The 20761-nt window shown below is 46.4% G+C and overlaps 1 protein-coding gene across 4 annotated transcripts; it reads left to right on the top strand.

Annotated features, from left to right (window-relative positions):
* The first annotated feature begins 750 nt into the window (after window positions 1–750).
* LOC148442980 (ciliary microtubule-associated protein 2-like) lies at window positions 751–11138 on the top strand. 4 transcript variants are annotated; one of them, XM_088463435.1, is made up of 6 exons: window positions 751–829; window positions 9346–9433; window positions 9722–9799; window positions 9929–10287; window positions 10855–10990; window positions 11057–11138. In XM_088463435.1, the coding sequence occupies exons 1-4, from the start codon at window positions 777–779 to the stop codon at window positions 10094–10096; spliced, it is 387 nt and encodes a 128-aa protein (XP_088319561.1). In that variant the 5' UTR covers window positions 751–776; the 3' UTR covers window positions 10097–10287; window positions 10855–10990; window positions 11057–11138. The 4 variants fall into 4 exon arrangements, 3 of the variants coding, with proteins under 3 accessions (XP_088319561.1, XP_088319563.1, XP_088319562.1); XM_088463437.1 differs by lacking the exon at window positions 9722–9799 and having other exon boundaries at window positions 9983–10287; XM_088463436.1 differs by lacking the exon at window positions 9722–9799.
* Window positions 11139–20761: the final 9623 nt, after the last annotated feature.

Raw genomic sequence — 20761 nt, 5'->3', positions numbered from 1 at the left:
TATATATATATATATATATATATATGACAGCTCAGCCCCCCTCTCTGCCAACATTGCCTGCCTACGCAGGTTACACTTACTTTTTGATGCAGGTAATGCTGCTGGGCAAGGGCTGGGCGCTGGGCAATGCGGGTGGAGCGCCGGCGGTTAGTCTGGGAGCAGAGCCGTGAGGTCACACATGGCTCTGCTCCGCAAAGGCACATGGGAAGAGTGGCCGTGACTGGGCATGCGCAGCATACCCTCCGCGGCCATCTTCTCTCCTACTGCAGCCAATAGCCAGAATGAGCTTCTATGCAGACGCTCATTCTTCTGACCTGGCTCACAGTCAGTCACCTGACTGGCTGACTACCGTACTGTAGTGCCCGATCGGAGCTGCAACGGGAGGGGAGGGGGTGAGGCAGCGTCGCGAAGGGTGTGGGGGCAGCATCAGAGCCCTGGAATGCCTCCCCGCCCCAAGGCGTTTCAGTCGCCCTAGGCATTTGCTTAGTATGCCTAGGGCCGGCTCAGTATTTGTGGGAAGGTACATAAAGCAGTTCATATTCTCTGTAGAGCAATCACAGTAAAATGCACTGACAGGTAGCCACTAGCCAGGGCAGGAGGAGACATCATCTGCAGGTTATGAGGAGACAGGCGCTAACACACATAGGACGCTGCATGGCATCTGACGTCACACCACTGTGCCAGTGCTCTGATTGGCTAGTGAGTGTCATCACGTGATGCGGTAGTAGCAGGGAAGGAGACAGGCGTCTCCGTTGTTATGGTGACCAGGCGCAGGTATGGCGGAGAAGAAGAAGTTTAGTGGAGCTCCCTTCGGCAGCCAGGAGGCCAGGTACAAATGTCCAGCCCAGGACGCACAGGCTGCGGGAATATAATGCTTTTGGGACAGTGGGAAACTAAAGCAAACAGAGACATAACAGCACACCTTGGTGTATGAGAAGGTCTATAATGTTACAGCCTAACTTTCTTTAATGTATCGTTAAGTCAGGGGCGTATCTACATCCAGCGCTATCACACACACACAGCAGCTGGCTGGTTAGTTCTTCTATCATGTATGTGAAACAATGTAGCTGCAGCATGACAGGACACGCTGTCCTGGAGCTGAGCAGCCTAAGCCCGTCCTCCCTCCTCCCTGACTGCTCTGTGTATCGTGTGTGTACTGCTGCTGCGGGGATCACTGATTTAGAGCAGACAGGCAAGAGGCAGCGTCTGCTCTTAGTCACAGGCAGCAGCTTCTATAGCACAAATCCTCCTCCCCAACGCATAAAATTGGCTGGCAGCAAAGTGTTAAACACATAAATTACATACAGTACTTGAAGTTGTCTCTGTCTCTGTCCTCTCTGTCACCCGTCCACTACACCCCACGCTGATTGGATAAGGTCCAATGGTGGGGGTGGGACAAACTTTAAATGACAGGCTACTGGACAAATGATTGCCTGTATAGTGGTGAGTGGACTTGTGCTGTGTGTACACAGGAAGGGAAGTAGAAAGGAATTATGCGTTCCACCTGCACATGGATTCTACTTCCCTATGCTGAGTCTGCATGCTGCATCTGGTTAGACAAGCAACCTGCCAGCCAGGGAGCCCAGCAGCCAGCACCAGCCAGGGAGCCCAGCAGCCCGCTTACCAGTGACAGGGCCCAGCAGTCTTCCAGCCCACCAGAGACCTGCCAGCAATCTGCAACCCAAGTAAGTGGAGTGGGTAGCCCCTGATAGCTTTGTCCTTATAGGGCGGTATTCAATTGTTACGCCCCTCGCAGCCCCAGCGGGTTGCGAGCTGAAATGTGCGAAAAGTGACCTGTTTGGGCACCCAAACATCACTTTTCGCGGTCGCACCCAGCACTTTGGTCGGGGGAAGCTGCTTTACACGGCTAAACCTGAACACTTTGGGTGCGATCAGCGCGAAAAACTGCAACAATTGAAAAGCGCCCTGCGATCTCCTGTCACTTTAGACGGGAGATTGGGAGCACTATAACAATTGAATACCACCCATAGTGTAGTAAGGGGGATGAGCAGGAGGGTAACTGGGTAAGAAGTTTGTGCAGTAGTTAATTTCCTGTGTGCCTGTTATTCATAGAAGCCCCAGATAGCTTCATAAAGAGTTTTTTAGTTCTTTTAAAACTGATTAATTTTGTTTTTATTTGCAAATATTTAAGTTATAATTAGAAAGTATAATTATTCCTATAAAAAGGAGGGGAGCGGGAGGGGGGGCGCAGGTCCTTTACTTTGCCAGGGGTGCTCGGACCCCTAGATACACCCCTGCGTTAAGTAGATGGCTGAAATGAGCCCAAGGTATTTTAAAGGGGAGATAGACAATCATTTATAAAGAATAATAATGCCTACAATAGATAATATGGACAAATAATGTTTAGTAATTGAGTCCAAAATGTGGCAAAATATATGCAATAATGAGAATGTGACAACAGTGGGAATCACATAGATTATAATTGAAATGGCACCAGAATAATAGCAGCATCAATTATAGTAATAGAAGTTGCTTTCAAGTAGAGAACTGTTCTATAATGCCCAGATGTCTCCTGATAAAAAAAAGGTTTACACGGTACAATATTGGTGTAAGTCATTCATGTATAAGCAGCGCAAGAAATAAAGGATAATACTCTGTATTAAGTAAACACACCCCTATTTGCACTTTGGGCCTGATTCGTTACTGATCGCAACTGCGATTATGCACGAAGACGGCCGATTGTTGCGTTTGCATTGCAGTGCGCAAATGTCACTGCGATCGGACTGCGATCGCAGTGACTACACAGGCCTATAACAGAGTGAGTGTTTGGGAGTGGTGATTGGGGGGGTGGTCGGCAAAACTCAGACATGCCAGTGCATTTGAACGCCATTACAGTGGCGTGCATAAATGCCACTTCGATGGCATATGCAGCTTGGGATCTCACTGCGTGCGATGAGGTTAGCAAATTCTGACCTTGTGCAAGTGTGCGTGAGGGTCTGATGGTACTCGTTGCTACCGATGATTATGCAGATTTGCAAAGTATTATGGATGTGAGTAAGGAGAAGTGGTCATCCTTATTTTAGGCTGCGATGGCACTGAGATTGCAAACATTAGCATATTTTCACTGTGCAATCCGTAATGAATCAGGCTCTTTGACCCTCCACACTGTTCCAATAGTTTGGCATTTTGACATTACACAATGACAAAGTCCATTTATACTGAACTCTACCAATAATGATGTAAATTTGCCTTGATGACCTTGAAAAGACACTTTGAAAATTTTTAGGTGAAATGCCAGTTTCATGTTTGGTAAACAGTGAATCGAATTTTAAATGGAAATATAATTTTTTATGTTGTTGATAAATGTGCACTATTTCCCTAGAGTCTATGTTTCTAAAGCATCATATACGGTTCTTTTACCAAAATAAAATGGGCAGACTAGATGGGCCAAGTGGTTCCTATCTGCCGTCAAATCCTATAGTGTATTTTAGCTAGTGGCAGGATTAGCAGTATGAAAGCTCCCACCCATGTTAATACATTTAAACGTGCAGTTGCAGATATGTTATGCAACTTAAAATTAGAACTAAATGTTTATAGAAAAATAAAGTGAAATTAAACCAACTTAGAAAAATATTTTTTTACCATGAAATGCTCTAGTGCTGTCCTTCTGTTGAGATCTTCCTGTCAGGTGTCATACAACAGGGCACAAAAAGCATTTTAAAAAATATATTTTTTTGGAATAACCGAAAAACTGAAATATGGTCTGGTAATTGATGTATATAATACTGCACCAACACTCATGAAGGGATACACCATAGTCTCCAGCTGAAGTCTAACTTCGCACTATAGGGGCTTTATTTACGTAGTGGCAGGTTTTATAAGCTGACACTTCCAGGGCCGGCGCTTCCATTAGGCAGCTTTAGGCAGCTGCCTAAGAGCGTCGGGACCTGATGGGCGGCCCGCTGAGGCTGTCTTGGAGAGAGGGCATTGCCTTCCCTCTCTTAGAAGCCACTATTGCAGGCTGAGACCCGGTGAATCCCAGTGGCGGCGCCCATTACACCCGCTCCCTCCCACCCAACCGCGGAGAAGACAAACTAAACAGACACACATAGAGGGGAATTCAATTAGAGGCGAAAAGCCATATTCACCTGTTTTTTTGTGAAAAATTTGCCTAAAAAAAAATTCGCCAAATTCAATTCCAGGACAATTTCGCCTAAGTGGAAACAATTCTCCAAAAATGATTCTCCAATCAATAGCTGGTGAAAAGAAATGCAAAATCTTTATTTTGGGGTGTAAACGTGGTGAAAAAACTCAGACCCCTTGGGACAGCCCACCAAAGGACAAATCTGCAAAAAAAACAGAAACAAAAACCTAAGAACACCCCAAAAGAGACATGTCATTTTTGGGGTGAGAATGTAAAAAGTGGGGGGATAAACATTAAAAGTATCGAAATAGACTTCTTGGGGGTCCCCAAGTATGGGTCAGGGGTTTTTGGGATTGCAGGTGCATGCAGCAGGTGGATTTTTCACGTTTTTTAAAAGTTCACTTTAGAGACATAAAAACATGCTAGCACCCTTTTCAAGCACCCCAAATTTGACTGGTTTACTTAATTTCACCAAAAAATACAGCTTTATGCCATTCTTCACCACTTTTACAAAGACGCTAATAGCAAGCAATTTACACAACTTAAGTACCCAAAATAGTCTTATTAGGGCTATTAGTACACATTTATATTGATTCCCTAGGTTAATATATCTTTTTCTGGGGTACAGACTCATTTCCCCAATTCTTTCAGTATTTTTCGCCTGTTCCGCAGTCGCCTATTTCCGTTTTCGCCTGTCTTGCAATTGAATTAGGCGAAAAGCGGGGACGAGCATGGAATAAATTCGCCTCTGAAACAGGCGAATGAAGCGAACAGTCGGACAGGTGAAAACTACACCTCTACTTGAATATGGCTCACAATGCTAGAGGCTGCGGCAGCTGCCTGGGTCCTGTGCCGGCGATGTCATTGGCCGGCCCAGTCTGCTGCTCCGCCTCCAGTCTTCAATGTTCCCTGAGTCCTGGTGCTATGTATGCGCCCCTCCTGGACTGATTCCGGGGGTGGATGGGGGTGGATTGGGCTGCCGGGACGCCAGGTCAGTTCACACTCAGCCCGCCCTTCAATATCTGATCCCCCTCCATGCGATCAGGCAGCTGGATGCTTGATGGAGTTAAAAAAAAAAAAATGGCTGACGGAGCCTTTGCTCTGTCTCTAGCCCCTGCGCCGTCAGCCTCAGACTTCAGACCAGGCAGCAGATGTAATGCAGCACTGAGCCAGGCTGCCAGCGCCCAGCAGCAAACTGCCCAATATTATTGTACAGTACTGCAGCACCAGGTAGGCACCAGCAGAAATATATATAATTCTATAGTGTCCTGTGTGGGTGTATATATATATATATATATATATATTAGTGTCCTAGTGTTCACTCTAGCTCCGGCGGCAGGCAGGGTGCCGGAGCTAGAGAGGGCAACGTTGTGCGCGCGCCCAAAAAGGGGGTGTGTGTATAAGACGCGTCCCCTTTTCGTCATACTTGGGGGCGTGCCCGGCACTTACGGACACGCCGGGCAGCCCCCAAGCGCTGCAGAGAGGGAGAATAGATGCTACCCGGCGTCTATTCTCCGGCGGTGACTGGGTCACCGCACATTTCTCCCCCTGCGGGACACTGCGTCCCGCGGGTGAAGACGGCACCCGCAGGCTGTGAGGGCAGGGCGCTTTTTGCCCTCCTGGAGGGCAGGGTGCTATTTGCCCTCGTATTATACGTGTGTGTGTGTGTGTGTGTGTGTGTGTGTATAGATATATATAAGCAACAACTCCGGCACTCCTTCACGCAGTGTAACTTGGACAAACAGCCCACACCTTGCTCCGGTGCCTTCCTTATTAGGAGGACAGCACCCCCAATACACACTGTACAAAAAAATAGGCAGCACTCGGAGACTGGATAAGACTCGTGAAACCCTCAGCCGAGGGACTTTTAATCAATCATAGGTCGACCTTTCGGAGTCTTGCACCCCTTCCTCAGGACAGCAGAATAACACAATACAAACAAACAGACATATTTATATCATAACTACTCACCACTAAACAGGCGCCATGCACACCTGAGCTCCGTCCAGCAGCCGCACTTCCGGTCGCGGCAAGTCCGCAAAAACCGGAAGTGACGTCACCCGGGCGGGACCCAGCGCCATGGCAACCTGCAATAACATACACAGTGCGATCGTGAACAAACTTAGTCATTATCATAATGCAATAGATCCATAAAGTGTATATATCTCAGCACATGTACACTGTGTAAAAAACATAAGATCTGCGTACAAATATCATGCACAGAAAGGATTATACAAACTTTGTTGTGTATAAAAAGTGATACTTACAAAAAGTGTAAAGTGAATACACATACATATAAATACTCAAATAAAATACACATATTCTAACGTGGACATATAACTAAAGATAAAAAATGCATTAGTAACACTATAAAAAACATTTTGCCACTAATGACATTGCCTCTTATTGTCATCAATATGACAAGTAAAAAATCAATACTACATAATGGAGAAATGGAGCCATCTAGTGGGCAAAAAAACACCACTACTACCAAATTTAAATGCATATACAATCCTTAATGAACATATTCATGTCATAGAAGATCCACAACATTGGCATATAAAGCCATCCAAAATTACACAAATTTATAAGAAATTAATAAGACCCAAAGAGTCATTTAACCCTCGAGGAAAAAGAGTATCCAATCTACAGATCCACTGTGTCTCCAATTGCAGGAGTTTCCTTCCTCTATCACCACCCCTTAGTGACAAGGGTACATGGTCAATAATCTTATATCTGAGGGTCGCTATACTGTGTTTGTTATGCGCAAAGTGGCGTGCTACCGGTTGTTCACTACCATTAGTGGAGATAGCTGTTCTAATTGCCGATCTATGTTGAGCCATTCTGATTTTAAATTGGCATTCAGTTTTGCCTATGTAATATAGGCCACATGGGCATATAATAACATAGATGATGAATCTAGAGGTACATGTCAAAGGCCACTTAATTTTATATCTTTTCCCCGAGTATGGATGGAGTATGGTATCCCCGGTCTCAAGATATGAACACGTCGTGCACCCTAGGCACTTAAAACATCCATCTTTACGTGTCAAGAAATTGGGCTTAGGCATAGGTTTTAAAAAATTTGTCACATCAGTTTTAACCACCAGATCTTTGATATTTCTCCCTCTGGTATAGCTAGGTAATAGTTTAGTATTGTGCAAACACTTTAGCTCTGGATCAGATGTAATAATGGGCCATAACTTCTTAGCTCTTTTGTTGGTATATTTGCTCTTAACATCGTATTCATGGACCCATGGTAGCTGATTTAGCTTTTTGTCCTTAGGATCAATTCTCAATAACTCTTCCCTACTCAGACAATGCTTTTTGTCTAGCCTTAATCAATTCTTCCACCGGATACCCTCTCCTCTCAAATTTTTTAGACCTGATATCTAATTGTCACTTCCGGTTTTTGCGGACTTGCCGCGACCGGAAGTGCGGCTGCTGGACGGAGCTCAGGTGTGCATGGCGCCTGTTTAGTGGTGAGTAGTTATGATATAAATATGTCTGTTTGTTTGAATTGTGTTATTCTGCTGTCCTGAGGAAGGGGTGCAAGACCCCGAAACGTCGACCTATGATTGATTAAAAGTCCCTCGGCTGAGGGTTTCACGAGTCTTATCCAGTCTCCGAGTGCTGCCTATTTTTTTTGTACAGTGTATATATATATATATATATGTGTGTATGTATGTAAAAATGCGATGTCTGTCAGAAAACAGCTACAGGCGGCACTCCACGGTCTTTATAAATGAAGAAAAGTGACTTTATTCGCCAACGTTTCAAGACCTGGGCGGTCTTGTCATCAGGGTGCAAAAGTGTGACAAATAAGGAAGCTTACCTTAAATAGCGGTGTATTAACAATGGTGTCCATGAACATCCTCAATCCTGAATATTCAAAATATTCTCCAGTACAAACAGGAATTAGATAATCAACTTTTGGACACTGCAGTATATGAAAAATTAACATATGACCCTACTTTAATATATAAGTCGGAACTGGATTCCACTTTACACACGGCGGTACTTAATCAGCATCTAAGTTCTAATCTGCTAAACAACTGGTGCAACCATTTCCAAGAGTCCCGGTGATTTATACAGTCGTCGTCCCCCCCCCCCCCCCCCGCAGCAGAGAGAGACTTAACAAGAATAAAAAAAAAAAACACTTACCTGAAAATCCCGCTCCTGGTCCCGCCGCTGTCCGCTCCTCCGGCCGCTTTCATGGGAGAGACGTCGTCATGACGACTTGTCTCCCATCACCCACTGCGGGAGCCGGAAGATGGCTCCCGCAGTGGGAGCAGCAGCAGCCGCTGAGAGTCTGACAGACTCTCAGCCGCTGCTGATTACACCAAACACGCAGCAGCCGGCTCCGGCGGCTGTGTGTTTGTCAGTGTGTAGCGCTGACCGAACTCCGTCCGGTCAGCGCTACACTTGACTCGGGTATAAGCCGAGGGGGTACTTTTTCAGCACATTTTTTGTGCTGAAAAACTCGGCTTATACTCGAGTATATACGGTAGATCACCTGTGCTCAAGCATGGATATCCTTAAAACATGGACTGTATGGCGGAGTTTGGGAACCTCTATCATATGGTCAGGAAGCAATTAGTTACTTATGTAGAATCAGTCATGGCTTGCGGTCACTGGGCCTGATTCATTACGGATCGCAAATCGGCCGATGGTACGTACTTCGTATGCATTGCAGTGCGCGTACGTGAGTTAGCATTGCGATCGATACAAAGCCATCACAGACTGAAGGACAGGAGGGTGTTTGGGGGTGGTGATGGAGGAGTGGCTGGAGAAACGTTGGCGTGCCTGTCCGTTTGAACGCCGTTGCATGGACGTGCATAAATTGTCCACTGCGACGGCATACACAGCTTGAGTACTCACTGCGTGCAACGAGCAATTTATGAGTAAGGTCATACCTGCTGTAATTGTGCGTGAGGGGCCGATGTTACTCGATGTTCCCGATGTATACACAGCACTGCAAGGTATTACGGATGTGACATAGCGGTAGTGGGCGTCTTTATGTTGGCTGTGCGACGGCATTGCGATAGCATTCATTAGCATATTGTTTCAGCACACCTGTGTGCGTAATCGCAGCTGCGATTGCAATAGTTATCCGTAGTGAATCAGGCCCCACTGTTCTTTAATGTTTACACACTTTTTAGCCACGAACCAATGAGTGAACAACAAATACATTTTTTTACATAAATAGTTACATTTAGATTTTCTATCTTATCCCATAGATTTGATGTATCTGCGGTATATCCTGAATTTAAGAAACCTGGTTCCTACACACAAGTACCTTACTGCAAGAGGGCAACTTCAGAGACAGTGAGTACATATATGATACACCACTGGCTAAGAAACTCTAAAGAACATATTTCATAAAATATTAGGAGGGGAACATGCAGTAGCCAATGGCAACTACATAAATTAATTTGTGTCTCTAGAGTCCTGTAAAGTGATATCTGGTTGGTTGCTGTGGATTGAAACAGTTCATGCTCATTGCACCATGTTATTAAATAAGATCTAGTTGATGAAGTTGATTTTAGATTCAAGAAAGTTTATGAAAGATGTACAGTTCAAGGCTACATCCGAATAACAATAATGTCCTTTTAGAGGTCACAGGACACCACTTACCCCCTCTGTCCCTCATCTACCGAAGCCTCTGTTGATTGCAGGGCTGTATTTTATAGGGTAAGACTGGTTTTCTCTATATGTTTTTCTTGAGAAAGAAAACATTTTTCACGTTTTTTCTTATTTTTAAGTAAGAATGTGAATGTTGGACATAAATTGTATCTGTAAAAAGACTGTGATTTAATCCAGGCAAGACGTTTAGGGCCTGGAACCTATAATCCCTATAATCCTTTCGTTCTGGAGCGAGTTGCATCTACGCCTGGATGGAAAAGAGCAGAAGAAACAGAACGGCTGACTGTGATGCCACATGTCCTGTACAAGGAAACATGGGAGAGGAACCGTTTGCTGGTGAGGTGAAGCTGTAATTTACACTCTGGGAAACATGAATCAATTTTCTGAAACGTTTGTATGCTTGATAACTTTAGAAGCAAAACATGGGGCCGGGTCGATACAACATAAAGTCATTTCTGGAGCTAATGGAAAAGAAACCTGCCAGCGTGCGAGGACTGTGTAACACTAAAGATGTGCGATTCAAGGACGAATTAAAGGTAGAGCATGTTAAACAGTGATAGAGGAGTTCTAGGAATATGCACAATGATCCTCTACACATTGTGGGTCAGCCAAACTGTAGGCTAGTTCTAGGTACACACTGTGCATTTATGGGACCGATTAACCAATTCCCAGCCTAGTGCTGCCGGCGAACGGTCACAGTAATATAAGCATGCCCTGGCAGCGCCCCCTCTGTTTTACACGGTAGCTTGACCCGACGCTGGCGAAGCAAAGTATTTCCATTTTTGCATGTCCCCGTTGTCGGGTACAGTGTAACGCAATCTGAATAAATTACAGTAAGCTGCCATCTCCATAGAGATTTATAGGGGCGGGGGTAAGCCTCACAAACTGATTTCACTGGTGCTAATCTGTTAATAATGTAATAAAAGCACAGAAAAGCCCTTTGGTGAAAACACCAGAGAAAGGACTTTTCTCATCTTAATAAATAGACACCTGAATCAGTTCTGTACCCCCTTCCTGGCAGTGTGTGAATGATGTCACATGCAGATGAATGTTTGCTATGTGATCTATTTTGTTCATGATTCCTGTTTCTGTCCTCCACACAGAATTGTACCCCAGGACCTGGAACTTACGGCAAAGCAGGGAATCCACACACTCATAGAAGAGAGGGCTTCAGAGTCTGCCAGCTCCAAGGGTATAATGGACAGCGAAACGACTAAATGTGGCTCAGCAAGCAGCAATGTAAGTGATTATGGGATGAGAGGGGCCGTGTGTCATTGCTTTCCTAATGCACTGCTCATATTTCAGGAATGTGTGCCGGGACCAGGAACCTACAACCTAAAATGCTCCATAGATGAAACCTTGAAGCACGTTGTGGGTAAAAGAGGACCTTATGACCTATTCACCGGGCCAAGATCACAGCACATCCTGTACGGACACTTTGCTACACCTGTAAGTATGCTACAAAGTGGAACGCTTCCATTAGAGGTCATTGAATGGAAGATGCTGACCACATATAGTATGTACATGTATAAAACTGAATATAAGAAATTAGGGAACCAGTATATGACGAACGGTACAGGAGGTATACAATAGTATATGCCTGTACTTTTTTATTTTCAATTATTATATAAATGGTATACTTCTCTTTAAGTATTGTTTGTGATTTATGGCTACCATGTAATGATCACAATATTCCCTTGTTTAAAAAAATAAGAAAAAGCAATCTTCTCTGTTCTGTGGCCAACTTGGAAATCCAGAAGACTCTGGGCCTGATCAGAGATGGGTGATAATGCACAGACTGCGACTCTGCATGCAGCGGCTGTGCAATAATATGCTTATGCCACAGGTGGCGTCTAGTTTAAAATGACGCCTACTGTATGCATTGCAGATCCGAGGGGTGCAGCATCGGCTCACTCTGTGGGAACATCTGCCATCTGAGTAACCCTGTGTTGCAAGACGCAGACACTGGCCACGGCGTGCCTCAAAAACGGGGCCGACACATCTGTTTTCAAGACCACCCAGTCCCCAAACTGCCGCAGCTTGTCATTCATGTTGTGGCTTAGGGGGCACTGCTAGCGATCTCTCAGAACGAGATCTGCACATGCACAGATCTCACACCATTGGGTTTGCGTACATCTCTGAATAAGGCAGATCTGACCATCAGGAGGTGAGGTTGAATAACTGCACCCTATACAATATAATACAGTACAATAAAATACAGCCACCCACAAGATTTTATGACCTCTTGATCAAAGACACTGCAGGGGTGGTAAATGAATAAATTGTATGTGGAAATTGCCAGATTTGGCCAACTTTATCTGGAGAAACTTGTAACATTGTAGGTCAAATTGGTGTTATTATTGTCCCACTTGGTGCAGTTATGGGTGGAATGTCTATAATTGTTTACGATTAGGGAACTAATACAGAAAACATTTGAATTTGTTTATTTAAAATATATTTATGCAGCAGGCTCCATTAGGGTATCCACAGGGTTACCTTGGGTTATAGTCCTGGCTTGGCCATCGGGCACCACACAGTTAACTTTGTGCTCCCAGCATGCACTGGGCCCCCCTCCTATAACCCCGCCCCCAGGCCAAGGCACCTCAGTTTCAGTTGGTACCCGGCCATAGTCGGGTCACTGCATGGGGGCTGCTGGCAAAAACAGCCCCGAAGTTAAGAAGACTGCAAGTGCGGCTAGTGGGGACAGTCCAGCGGAAGCCCCCACTACCCCACCTACACCCCTGCTGGCGCTGAGCCACCGGTACTGAACCAGGGAACTCTGCAGGCTTTTCTGGGGGTCCCAGCTAGCAGGACTGTGGTCAGGTGCACAGGGAGCAACAAGGTAAGCACAGGGGGCGTCTGCGGACGGAGCCCACTGTGGCACAGTCCAGTGTCCTCAGGGCTGGGGGCTACCTGAGGGGTGCAGTTAGTGGAGCCAGGTACTCATCCTGCGCTACCACTAGACCACCAGGGATATGGGGCTGGAGCATTAAGGAAGCGCTCCAGCATCCTGAGGGTTAATGGCCTGCCAGAGAGGGTGCTTTTCCGGTTTTAGACTATGGGAAAGACCCCTCTCTCACTGCACCAGCTGCCTTTCTACTGAGGCTTGGCGCGCTGGTGCTTGGGATCCTTCCCCACGGCTCCGCCTACAGAACGCACGGTGGCCATCTTGGATGCACAGCAACGCTGAGTAGGAATGTGGAGCCTGGGTCCCCCACCATCCTACCTCTCCTACAGCTTAATGTTTGGTCAGGTAGCGCTATTCCCACTTCAGACTTAGCATCTGAGTGGTTGATGATAGCGCTGTTAGTGCAGGCATTTATTTCTGCACAGTATGTGACTTTATGCTAGCAAAGCTGTATATTTTCTTCTGTCATCCATTTTTACTGTCCCTGTTTTCTGCTCTGTTCTACCCTAATTGGTGCACACTACTGTCAGGGTGGATATTAAACCTCACAGTGGGTAGTGTTTTACTTACTGTAAGGGGTCATATACTAACATATCTGGTAGTGAGGATTCCGCACATAGTGCTACCCCCGGTTCACTGTTCCAGGTGTAACATGTGTGGGGGAGGGAGAGTTTCCACAGGATGGGATATGCAGCACTTGTTTGTCCCTGCCTGTCACCTCCTGTAGTGGCCAGCACGTCCCAGGAGCCTCCTTGGGCGGCGCTTAAACTAGCTGTTAAAGCCTTGGTAGGGCGATTGTCCGCTCCTCCTGCGTTCCATCAATTGGGGTTCACGCATCAGGCGGCAGTCCCTTCCCCTGTACTTGGGGCACCGGGGCAGTTGATGGTGGCACAGGGTCCTCCTCCTCAGAGGCTGTCCCAAGAGGAACCTGCCTGGGTGAGCACTCTGGACCTGATTCAGACCCGCTCGCAAGCGCCGGCTCTGACGTGCGCACGCGTGAGACCCGGCTAGCGACGGGCGCTCCGTTGCTCCGGGTCTTGCACCAAAACGGGGCGGCTATCAATTTTGATCGACAGCTCGCACCATTTTGGAGGCGTGGCGGGGGGGTGGCTTCACAAACTGAGGCGTTCCCAAGCGAACGCCTGCCGTTTGTGGGTGGCCCCACTGACATCACCAGTGATGTCAGTGGGAGAGCTTCCGGCTCTATTAGAGCCGGAAGCCCTCTTAGGCTTGCGTCCACAAGACCCTACCACAAGCCCCGATGGTCGCGATGGCCTGGCCGGTCGCAATAGCTGTGGGTGGTCACCCACAGCTATGCGAGTTGCCTGGAGGCCGCACAAAAAAAAAAACCGCCCTGAATCAGAGCGAGCGCTCTTTCAGAGCATCCGTCTCTGAATCAGGCCCTCGGTCCGCCACAGTACAGAACTTAACGGACGTTTTGCAGGTGCCCGCTCTACGGCCTGCTGAGAGACCATTAGTAGCGCCACTGTTACCACATTATGACGATGATGATGTCAGATGAAGGGGAGCTCCCGGAATCTGACTCGGAACGACCCACTTAAGCGGTTGAGTATAAGTGCAGGATTTATGTATCCGGGCTAATTAAAGCTTTCCGCAGGGTTATGGAGGATGACTGTCTCCCTGAGACTGCATCGTCTTACGCATACTTTAAAAGGTAAGGCGTCAGTTTTTCCTCTCTGGTCAGCTGGTGGACCATATGGAGGAAGCGTGGAAATTCCCAGGCAGAATGTTTCAGCCCCAAAAGAGACTCATATTCTTATCCCTTTGCAGAGGATTACTTCACTAAGTGGGACACCCCTCCTCAGGTGGATTCCCATGTGACACGCCTGATTAAGAGTGCAATCTTACCCATGCCGTCTATGTCCTCATTTAAGGACGTTTCGGACCGCAAGGTAGAGATTTACTTAACATCCATTTACTCTTTGGCCGGGGGATCCGCCAGACTGCTCATGGCGGTCTGTTGGGTGGCTTGGGCCATGGAAAAATGGGCTGATGCTTTTTAATCGTCATTCTCCTCTGATGCTTCTGAGGAGCAGACGGTGCTGGTAGTATCCGTGATTCTGCTACTTATATTAGCGAAGCAGCGTTGGATGTTAGCCTGCTTACTTCCAGGATTTCAGCAGCAGCAGTTTCGGCTTGCCGATCGTGGTGGTTACGTTCTTAGATTCCACGTCTGCATTCAAAGAAGGGCCTGGAAGGCTTGCCGTTTAATGGTCTGGTCCTCTTCGGCCCAGACCTGGATAAAATTGTAAGTACATTGGCAGCTGCAAAGTCTGCATGTCTGCCATCGCCTCAGGCTCCGTCTAGGACTGCTACTTAGGCTGAAAAGACGATCGTCCTCAAGGTAAGCAGAAGGTGCAGTCTTTTCCCAGGCCATCAGGAGCCACCAGGAAGACACCCTAGTCCAAGAAGCGACCTTGGAGTGCTAGACGCCTTGTCACCAAGCCTAGGGCAAACTCTCAGCATGAGTTGGGCCTCCCCTTGGGGAACCCCAGGGTGGGAGGCCGACTTCTTTGGTTTGCCCAGCACTGGTGGATGATTATCACAGACACCTGGGTCAGAGAAGTGGTTTCTCACGGGTACGCCCTCTCCTTCAACAGAAGGCCTCCCCATCAGTTTTGTTTCCTACACTCCGGAGGTAGGCCTTCATTCCACAAAGGCTCTGGAAATCCAGAAAGTGGTAAGTTCTATGCTCCAAGACGGGGTCATAGTTCCAGTCCCCCCGTCCCTCAGGGGGATGGGTTCTTATTCCAATCTCTTTTTGGTACCAAAACCGAACGGTTCTGTCCGTCCTATTCTCAACTTCAAGGCTCTCAACAAGTCTCTGAGGGTCCCTCGGTTCAGTATGGAGACTCGACGTTCCATTATATTAGCTATGGAACCTGGGGATTTCATGGTGTCCCTGAATATTCAGGATGCCTACCTGCATATCCCCATTGCTACGGCTCCTCAGAGGTTTCTCAGATTTGCTGTATTGGATCACCATTACCAGTTTCAACCGCTGCCGTTTGTTCTTTCCGCGGCTCCGCAGGTGTTCACCAAGGTAATGGCGGTCATGGCGGCTCGCCTGCGGTTACAGGGGGTTCGCCTGTTACCTTTCATGGACAACCTGCTTTTCCTAGCAGGGTCTCCGGAGGTACTTCGCAATCATCTGCAACTGACAATATCGGTGTTGCATACTCACGGCTGATCGATTGGAAAAAGTCCTCACTGATGCCATCTCAGAGGATGATGCATCTGGGAGCACTGTTGGACTCTCAGCAGCAGAGAATCTTCTTTACAGAGGAGAAGATCTCAGCCCTACATACCAGGTTACGTTCCTGTCTCCAGGGTCGCCAGGTGTTCATTCACTTGGCATTGAGATTACTGATTTCCATGGTGTCGACATTCGACATGGTGGAATATGCCCAGTTTCGTTCAAGACCTCTACAGAGGCTGATCCTCTTCAGATGGGATGGATCACATGGTCGGATTAAGGATTCTGCCTTTGAACCTCTATACACCCCTGCCTATACCTTCTGATATCCTGCCTATAAACCTCTAAGGACGACGCTATTTTGCGTACGCAGTTATACAGTAAATAAAGACTCCAGACCTAGAACCTGTGGTTCCAAAGCACAAAATATTATTCAAGCAAAAGTACAGTCAGTTACACGCTAGTTATAAGTACAAATTTAGCGCAAAGGAATTATACAGACCCAAGTACAGTTATACATACGCAGCGCTCTGGACCAGATGTAGGCATCAGCAAGAAACCCCTCGTCAATCAGCATTCAGCACGAAGACTCGAAACCCAGGGTCAGAGCACACATATTTATACCCTCCAGAAATAGACAACACAATAGAGAAGTTTGTTGCTAATACCATTGGTCCTAAAGGAGAGGGCATATGTTACAAGGCATTTAACAGGTTGGTTCAAATATACACAGTCCAGCCTCTAACAACTGGTGGTCTCTGGTTTCCCACCTCATGCAAATCCTAATGGTTGGTCATATAATGTTCATTTTGTTGCTTGAAGTCTCTGCGGTCCATAAGTTGAGAATGCCTGTTGCGATCTCTACATCGATGTTACCGGAATACTGTTGAGAGAGTATGCATCAGTACAATACCAAACATGGCTTACTTATCACATATAAAACCTTAGTTACAAAATAATCTTTATTTCATAGCAATTATAGTAAATGTGCATACTTGAATCTTATACCTTAAAGCTTTTGGAACCTTGTATGTGAATATGTAATGTGTGAGTATGTGGGGTTTGATGTAAAGACGCTAGTTAGGTTTATCTGATTTGGGGCAGATGTGCACGCATGCAGCTAATAAACAGCGTTCGCATGCAGGATATTGTGCATTCGCTACTGAGCGTCATGTTAGCAGCTTAACTGTGCATAATGTGCGGTGTTCATGCATGAGATTCCATACGGCAGTGTTCATTCCAGGAGTACTCAACTCTGAAGCGGACTTCCTCAGTCGACACGATGTACATCCAGGGAAGTGGTCACTTCACCAGCAGGTCTTCCAACTCCTGGTGGACAAATGGGGTTTTCCAGAGATAGATCTCATGGCCTCCAGATACAAATGCAAGCTAAGAGTGTACGGGTCCAGAACAAGAGACGCAGAGGCTCTCCTGGTAGACGCTCTGTCGGTTCGGTGGACCTTCCAGTTTGCGTACCTGTTTCTTCCTTTCTCCCTTCTTCCTCGGGTATTGAAGAAGTTCAAGCAAGAGGGAGGCATGATCCTGCTGGTGGCTCCAGTGTGGTCGGACGTCACTGGTACTCAGATCTTCAGAGTCTCTCCATAGACGCTCTGTTGCTGTTTCCTCAACGTCCGGACCTGTTGTCTCAGGGTCCTTGTGTTTACACGGATTTGAGTCGTCTGTCTTTGACGGCGTGGGTCTTGAGACATCCATGCTTCGGAAACCTGCTTCTGCCAGGATTTACCACAGGGTATGGCATACCTTCTTTGAATGGTGTCGCCCCAGGGGGTACGATTCCCAGGTATTTCGGATATCCAGGGTTCTGGCTTTTCTCCAGGCAGGATTAGATAAGGGTCTTCGTCTAGCCTCATTGAAAGTACATGTTTCCGCACTGTCTGTGTGGTTTCAGTGGAGGATTGCTCCACTCTCGGATGTTCGCACCTTTTATGCAGGGTGCTCTTCGCATACAGCCTCCCTTTGTGCCTACTGTGGCTCCTTGGGAATTGACCTCCATTTGAACTACTGGGCTCAGTGGATCTCAAATGGCTCACAGCTAAGACTGTGTTTCTCCTGGCTATTGCTTCCGCCAGGAGGGTGTCAGATTTGGGGGCTCTTTCTGGTTTTTCACAGCAGCAGGGCAGTGCTTCGGACTTGCCTTGGGTTCCTGCCTAAGGTGGTCTATAGTTTCCACATTAATGGGGAAATTGTAGTGCCGGCCTTTAACTCACAAGACCTTGTGGTACGAGCTCTACGGTTTTACCGTACCAGTTCCCTTAGGAAGTCGGACACTTTGTTCGTCCTCTATGGTTTCCATAAGAAGGGTTGGCCGGCCAACAAGCAAGCGTTGGCCAGGTGGATTCGCATGGCGATTTCTGAGGCTTACAGTCATGAGGGCATTCCTGTTCCGCCCTCTGTTACTGCTCATTCTACGAGGTCTGTGGGTCCATCATGGGCAGCTCCTTTCTGCACAGGAGCGCCCCCACCGTTGAGGATACTGCTTTGGGAACTCCCAAGGTATCCCTGTGGATACCCTATGGAGCCTGCTGCAGAAAATAAGAGAGATGGTAAGAACTTACCTTTGTTATCACTATTTCTGCAAGGTCCATAGGGTTCCACAAGGAGCCCACCCTGTCGCCCTGTGCTTCATATGGGTCTGGTTCTGGTCACCGATTTTCCGTCTCCCTGTTGTGAGAATGTGATTCTTGTGTATTCCAGACTTCCTTCTCTCTTTTTCTCTCCTCCTATGGCCTTGGCTTATTACTGAATTGAGGTGCCTTGGCCTGGGGGAGGGGGACCCAGTGCATACTGGGAGCACAAAGTTAACTGTGTGGTGCCCGATGGCCAAGCCATGACTATAACCCAAGGTATCCCTGTGGAACCCTATGGACCTTGCAGAAATAGAGATCTCAAAGGTAAGTTCTTCCCATATCTCTTATTTTATATTATTTATATATATAATAATCTCACAAGTTTCACACTATGGGGCCGATGAGGGGTTGAATGTAAGTTGGATGCAGTTATACGCTACTGTGCGCACAGGAAACTAATGTGGTTGATCACCTGTTTGCAGAGCTGTACGCATTTATTTATTTACATTTAGAATATATAATGCTACGCTTTACAAAGAACAATTCAGTCCTTCACTGCCCCAATGGTTCTTACAATCTATGGTCCGTATCCCATGAACATACATACACACTAGGGTCCTTTTTTATCAGAAGTCAGTAAATCTACGCTATGTTTTTTGGAGTCTGGGAGGAAACTGGGAGAGCCGAAGGCCTTGGTCAGGAACTGAACTCCTGATCTTGGAACTGTGAGTCTGCAATGCTAACCACTATACCAACTGTGCTGTCCCATCTGTTCAGCCCACTGTCCCTATGCATTTGCTCGCTTTCATAGACACCATTGTTATGAATGCACCAGTCTGATAACAGCCATATCGCTGTGTACACACTACTCTGCATAGCACGCAATTCTGTTGATAGGCCTGCGAAGCGGTCATGCGACTGAGTTGCATAGGACTCAGCTATGGAGCATACACAGCACAAAAACACTCAGAAGCCAATTGCAAAACAAAGTTACGTTCAAATCTGCATCGGCCCTTACATTGGGTTTCCTGTTCTTTGGAGAACTGGACACAAACTGCCTCATCTTTTTTGCATTTACTTTATAAGCATAGATACTGTTTTACATACCATGCCTACCTATAAGATTAGTGCTTTGAGTGGACATCAGGGACATGAATATCCACAGGATTTTTTTTTTATGCAAAACTCGGCCTTTCTGCTATCAGTGCTGCTACGCCAATCATGTGCACAAAATTCTACTAGGGTCGACCAACAACGGCTCTGTTATCCATGGCTAATGGTTTCAAACCATCAGTAAGAAACCATCAATGATTGAGCCATCAATGGTTTAACTCTGCGCATGCGCTGAACACAGCCGGCATTAGCCATTTGGATTTTGCCATTGATGTTCACCATTGGTGGCCTCCGATTGACGGTAAAACTAGTTATGATCGACATCAGACCATCGATGGTTGCCAATCATCAATGGTCGATGGCCAACCCTAAATTCTGCTTCTAGTATTCCTGATTCAATACAGATGGAGGTTAAAAATATGACTGAATGTGCTAATAGAAGTGTATGAAATATATTCACAGTGCACATGATATAGCTTCAGAACATCACGTGCTAGACTCAACCCACCTACATTCTCCCAAAAAGGCAAAAACAAGTGGCCAGAATATGGTGGTTATTCTGTGTGTGTATTTATGTCTGTTTCATTATATCCCTAGGAATGTTATCAGACAGAGCTAGGATACTTTGATGCAAAGTCATTCATTGAAGATCTTGAAAATGATCAAAAAAAGAAACATGGCAAGTTTGGAACAATTCATCGCTTTCCAAAAACTCCAACGGACAGGATATTCTACAGCTCGCTTGCCCACTGTCCCCGGCCACTTGTCAGTATTCAGGATTTGATTATCCAGTACAAACCATTTGCAGGATGTCTGCTTCAAAATCTAGCCTGTATTACCATGGAAACTTGGATGGGTGTGAATGTATACAAATGCACCCTTTATGCAAATGTACACAACTATGGATGGGCCATATAATATGTTTCCATTACTTAATTGCATATTAAGACTTAGCATGATAAAATAGTATTTTGACTCCTGGCTGTAACAAGTGTTTTGTGCACTAACATTCCTGTAAGCTCAGAATTTGGGTTTAGTTGGCTGAATCCCATGGATCTAAATGAATCCCAAATGTTTGAGTTGCTGTTAAGGTCCATCCAAGTCTCCAACAGAATCCTGAATTTGATACATTCCTTAATACAAAATGTATGTACTGTACATATAGAACACAGCTTTCCAGAGCT

Source organism: Taudactylus pleione, unplaced genomic scaffold (assembly GCF_031769625.1).
Source record: "Taudactylus pleione unplaced genomic scaffold, aTauple2 ptg001373l, whole genome shotgun sequence".
Lineage (NCBI taxonomy): Eukaryota > Metazoa > Chordata > Amphibia > Anura > Myobatrachidae > Taudactylus > Taudactylus pleione.
Note: the sequence above shows the minus strand (reverse complement) of the source record. Positions and strands in the feature narration are given on the sequence as shown.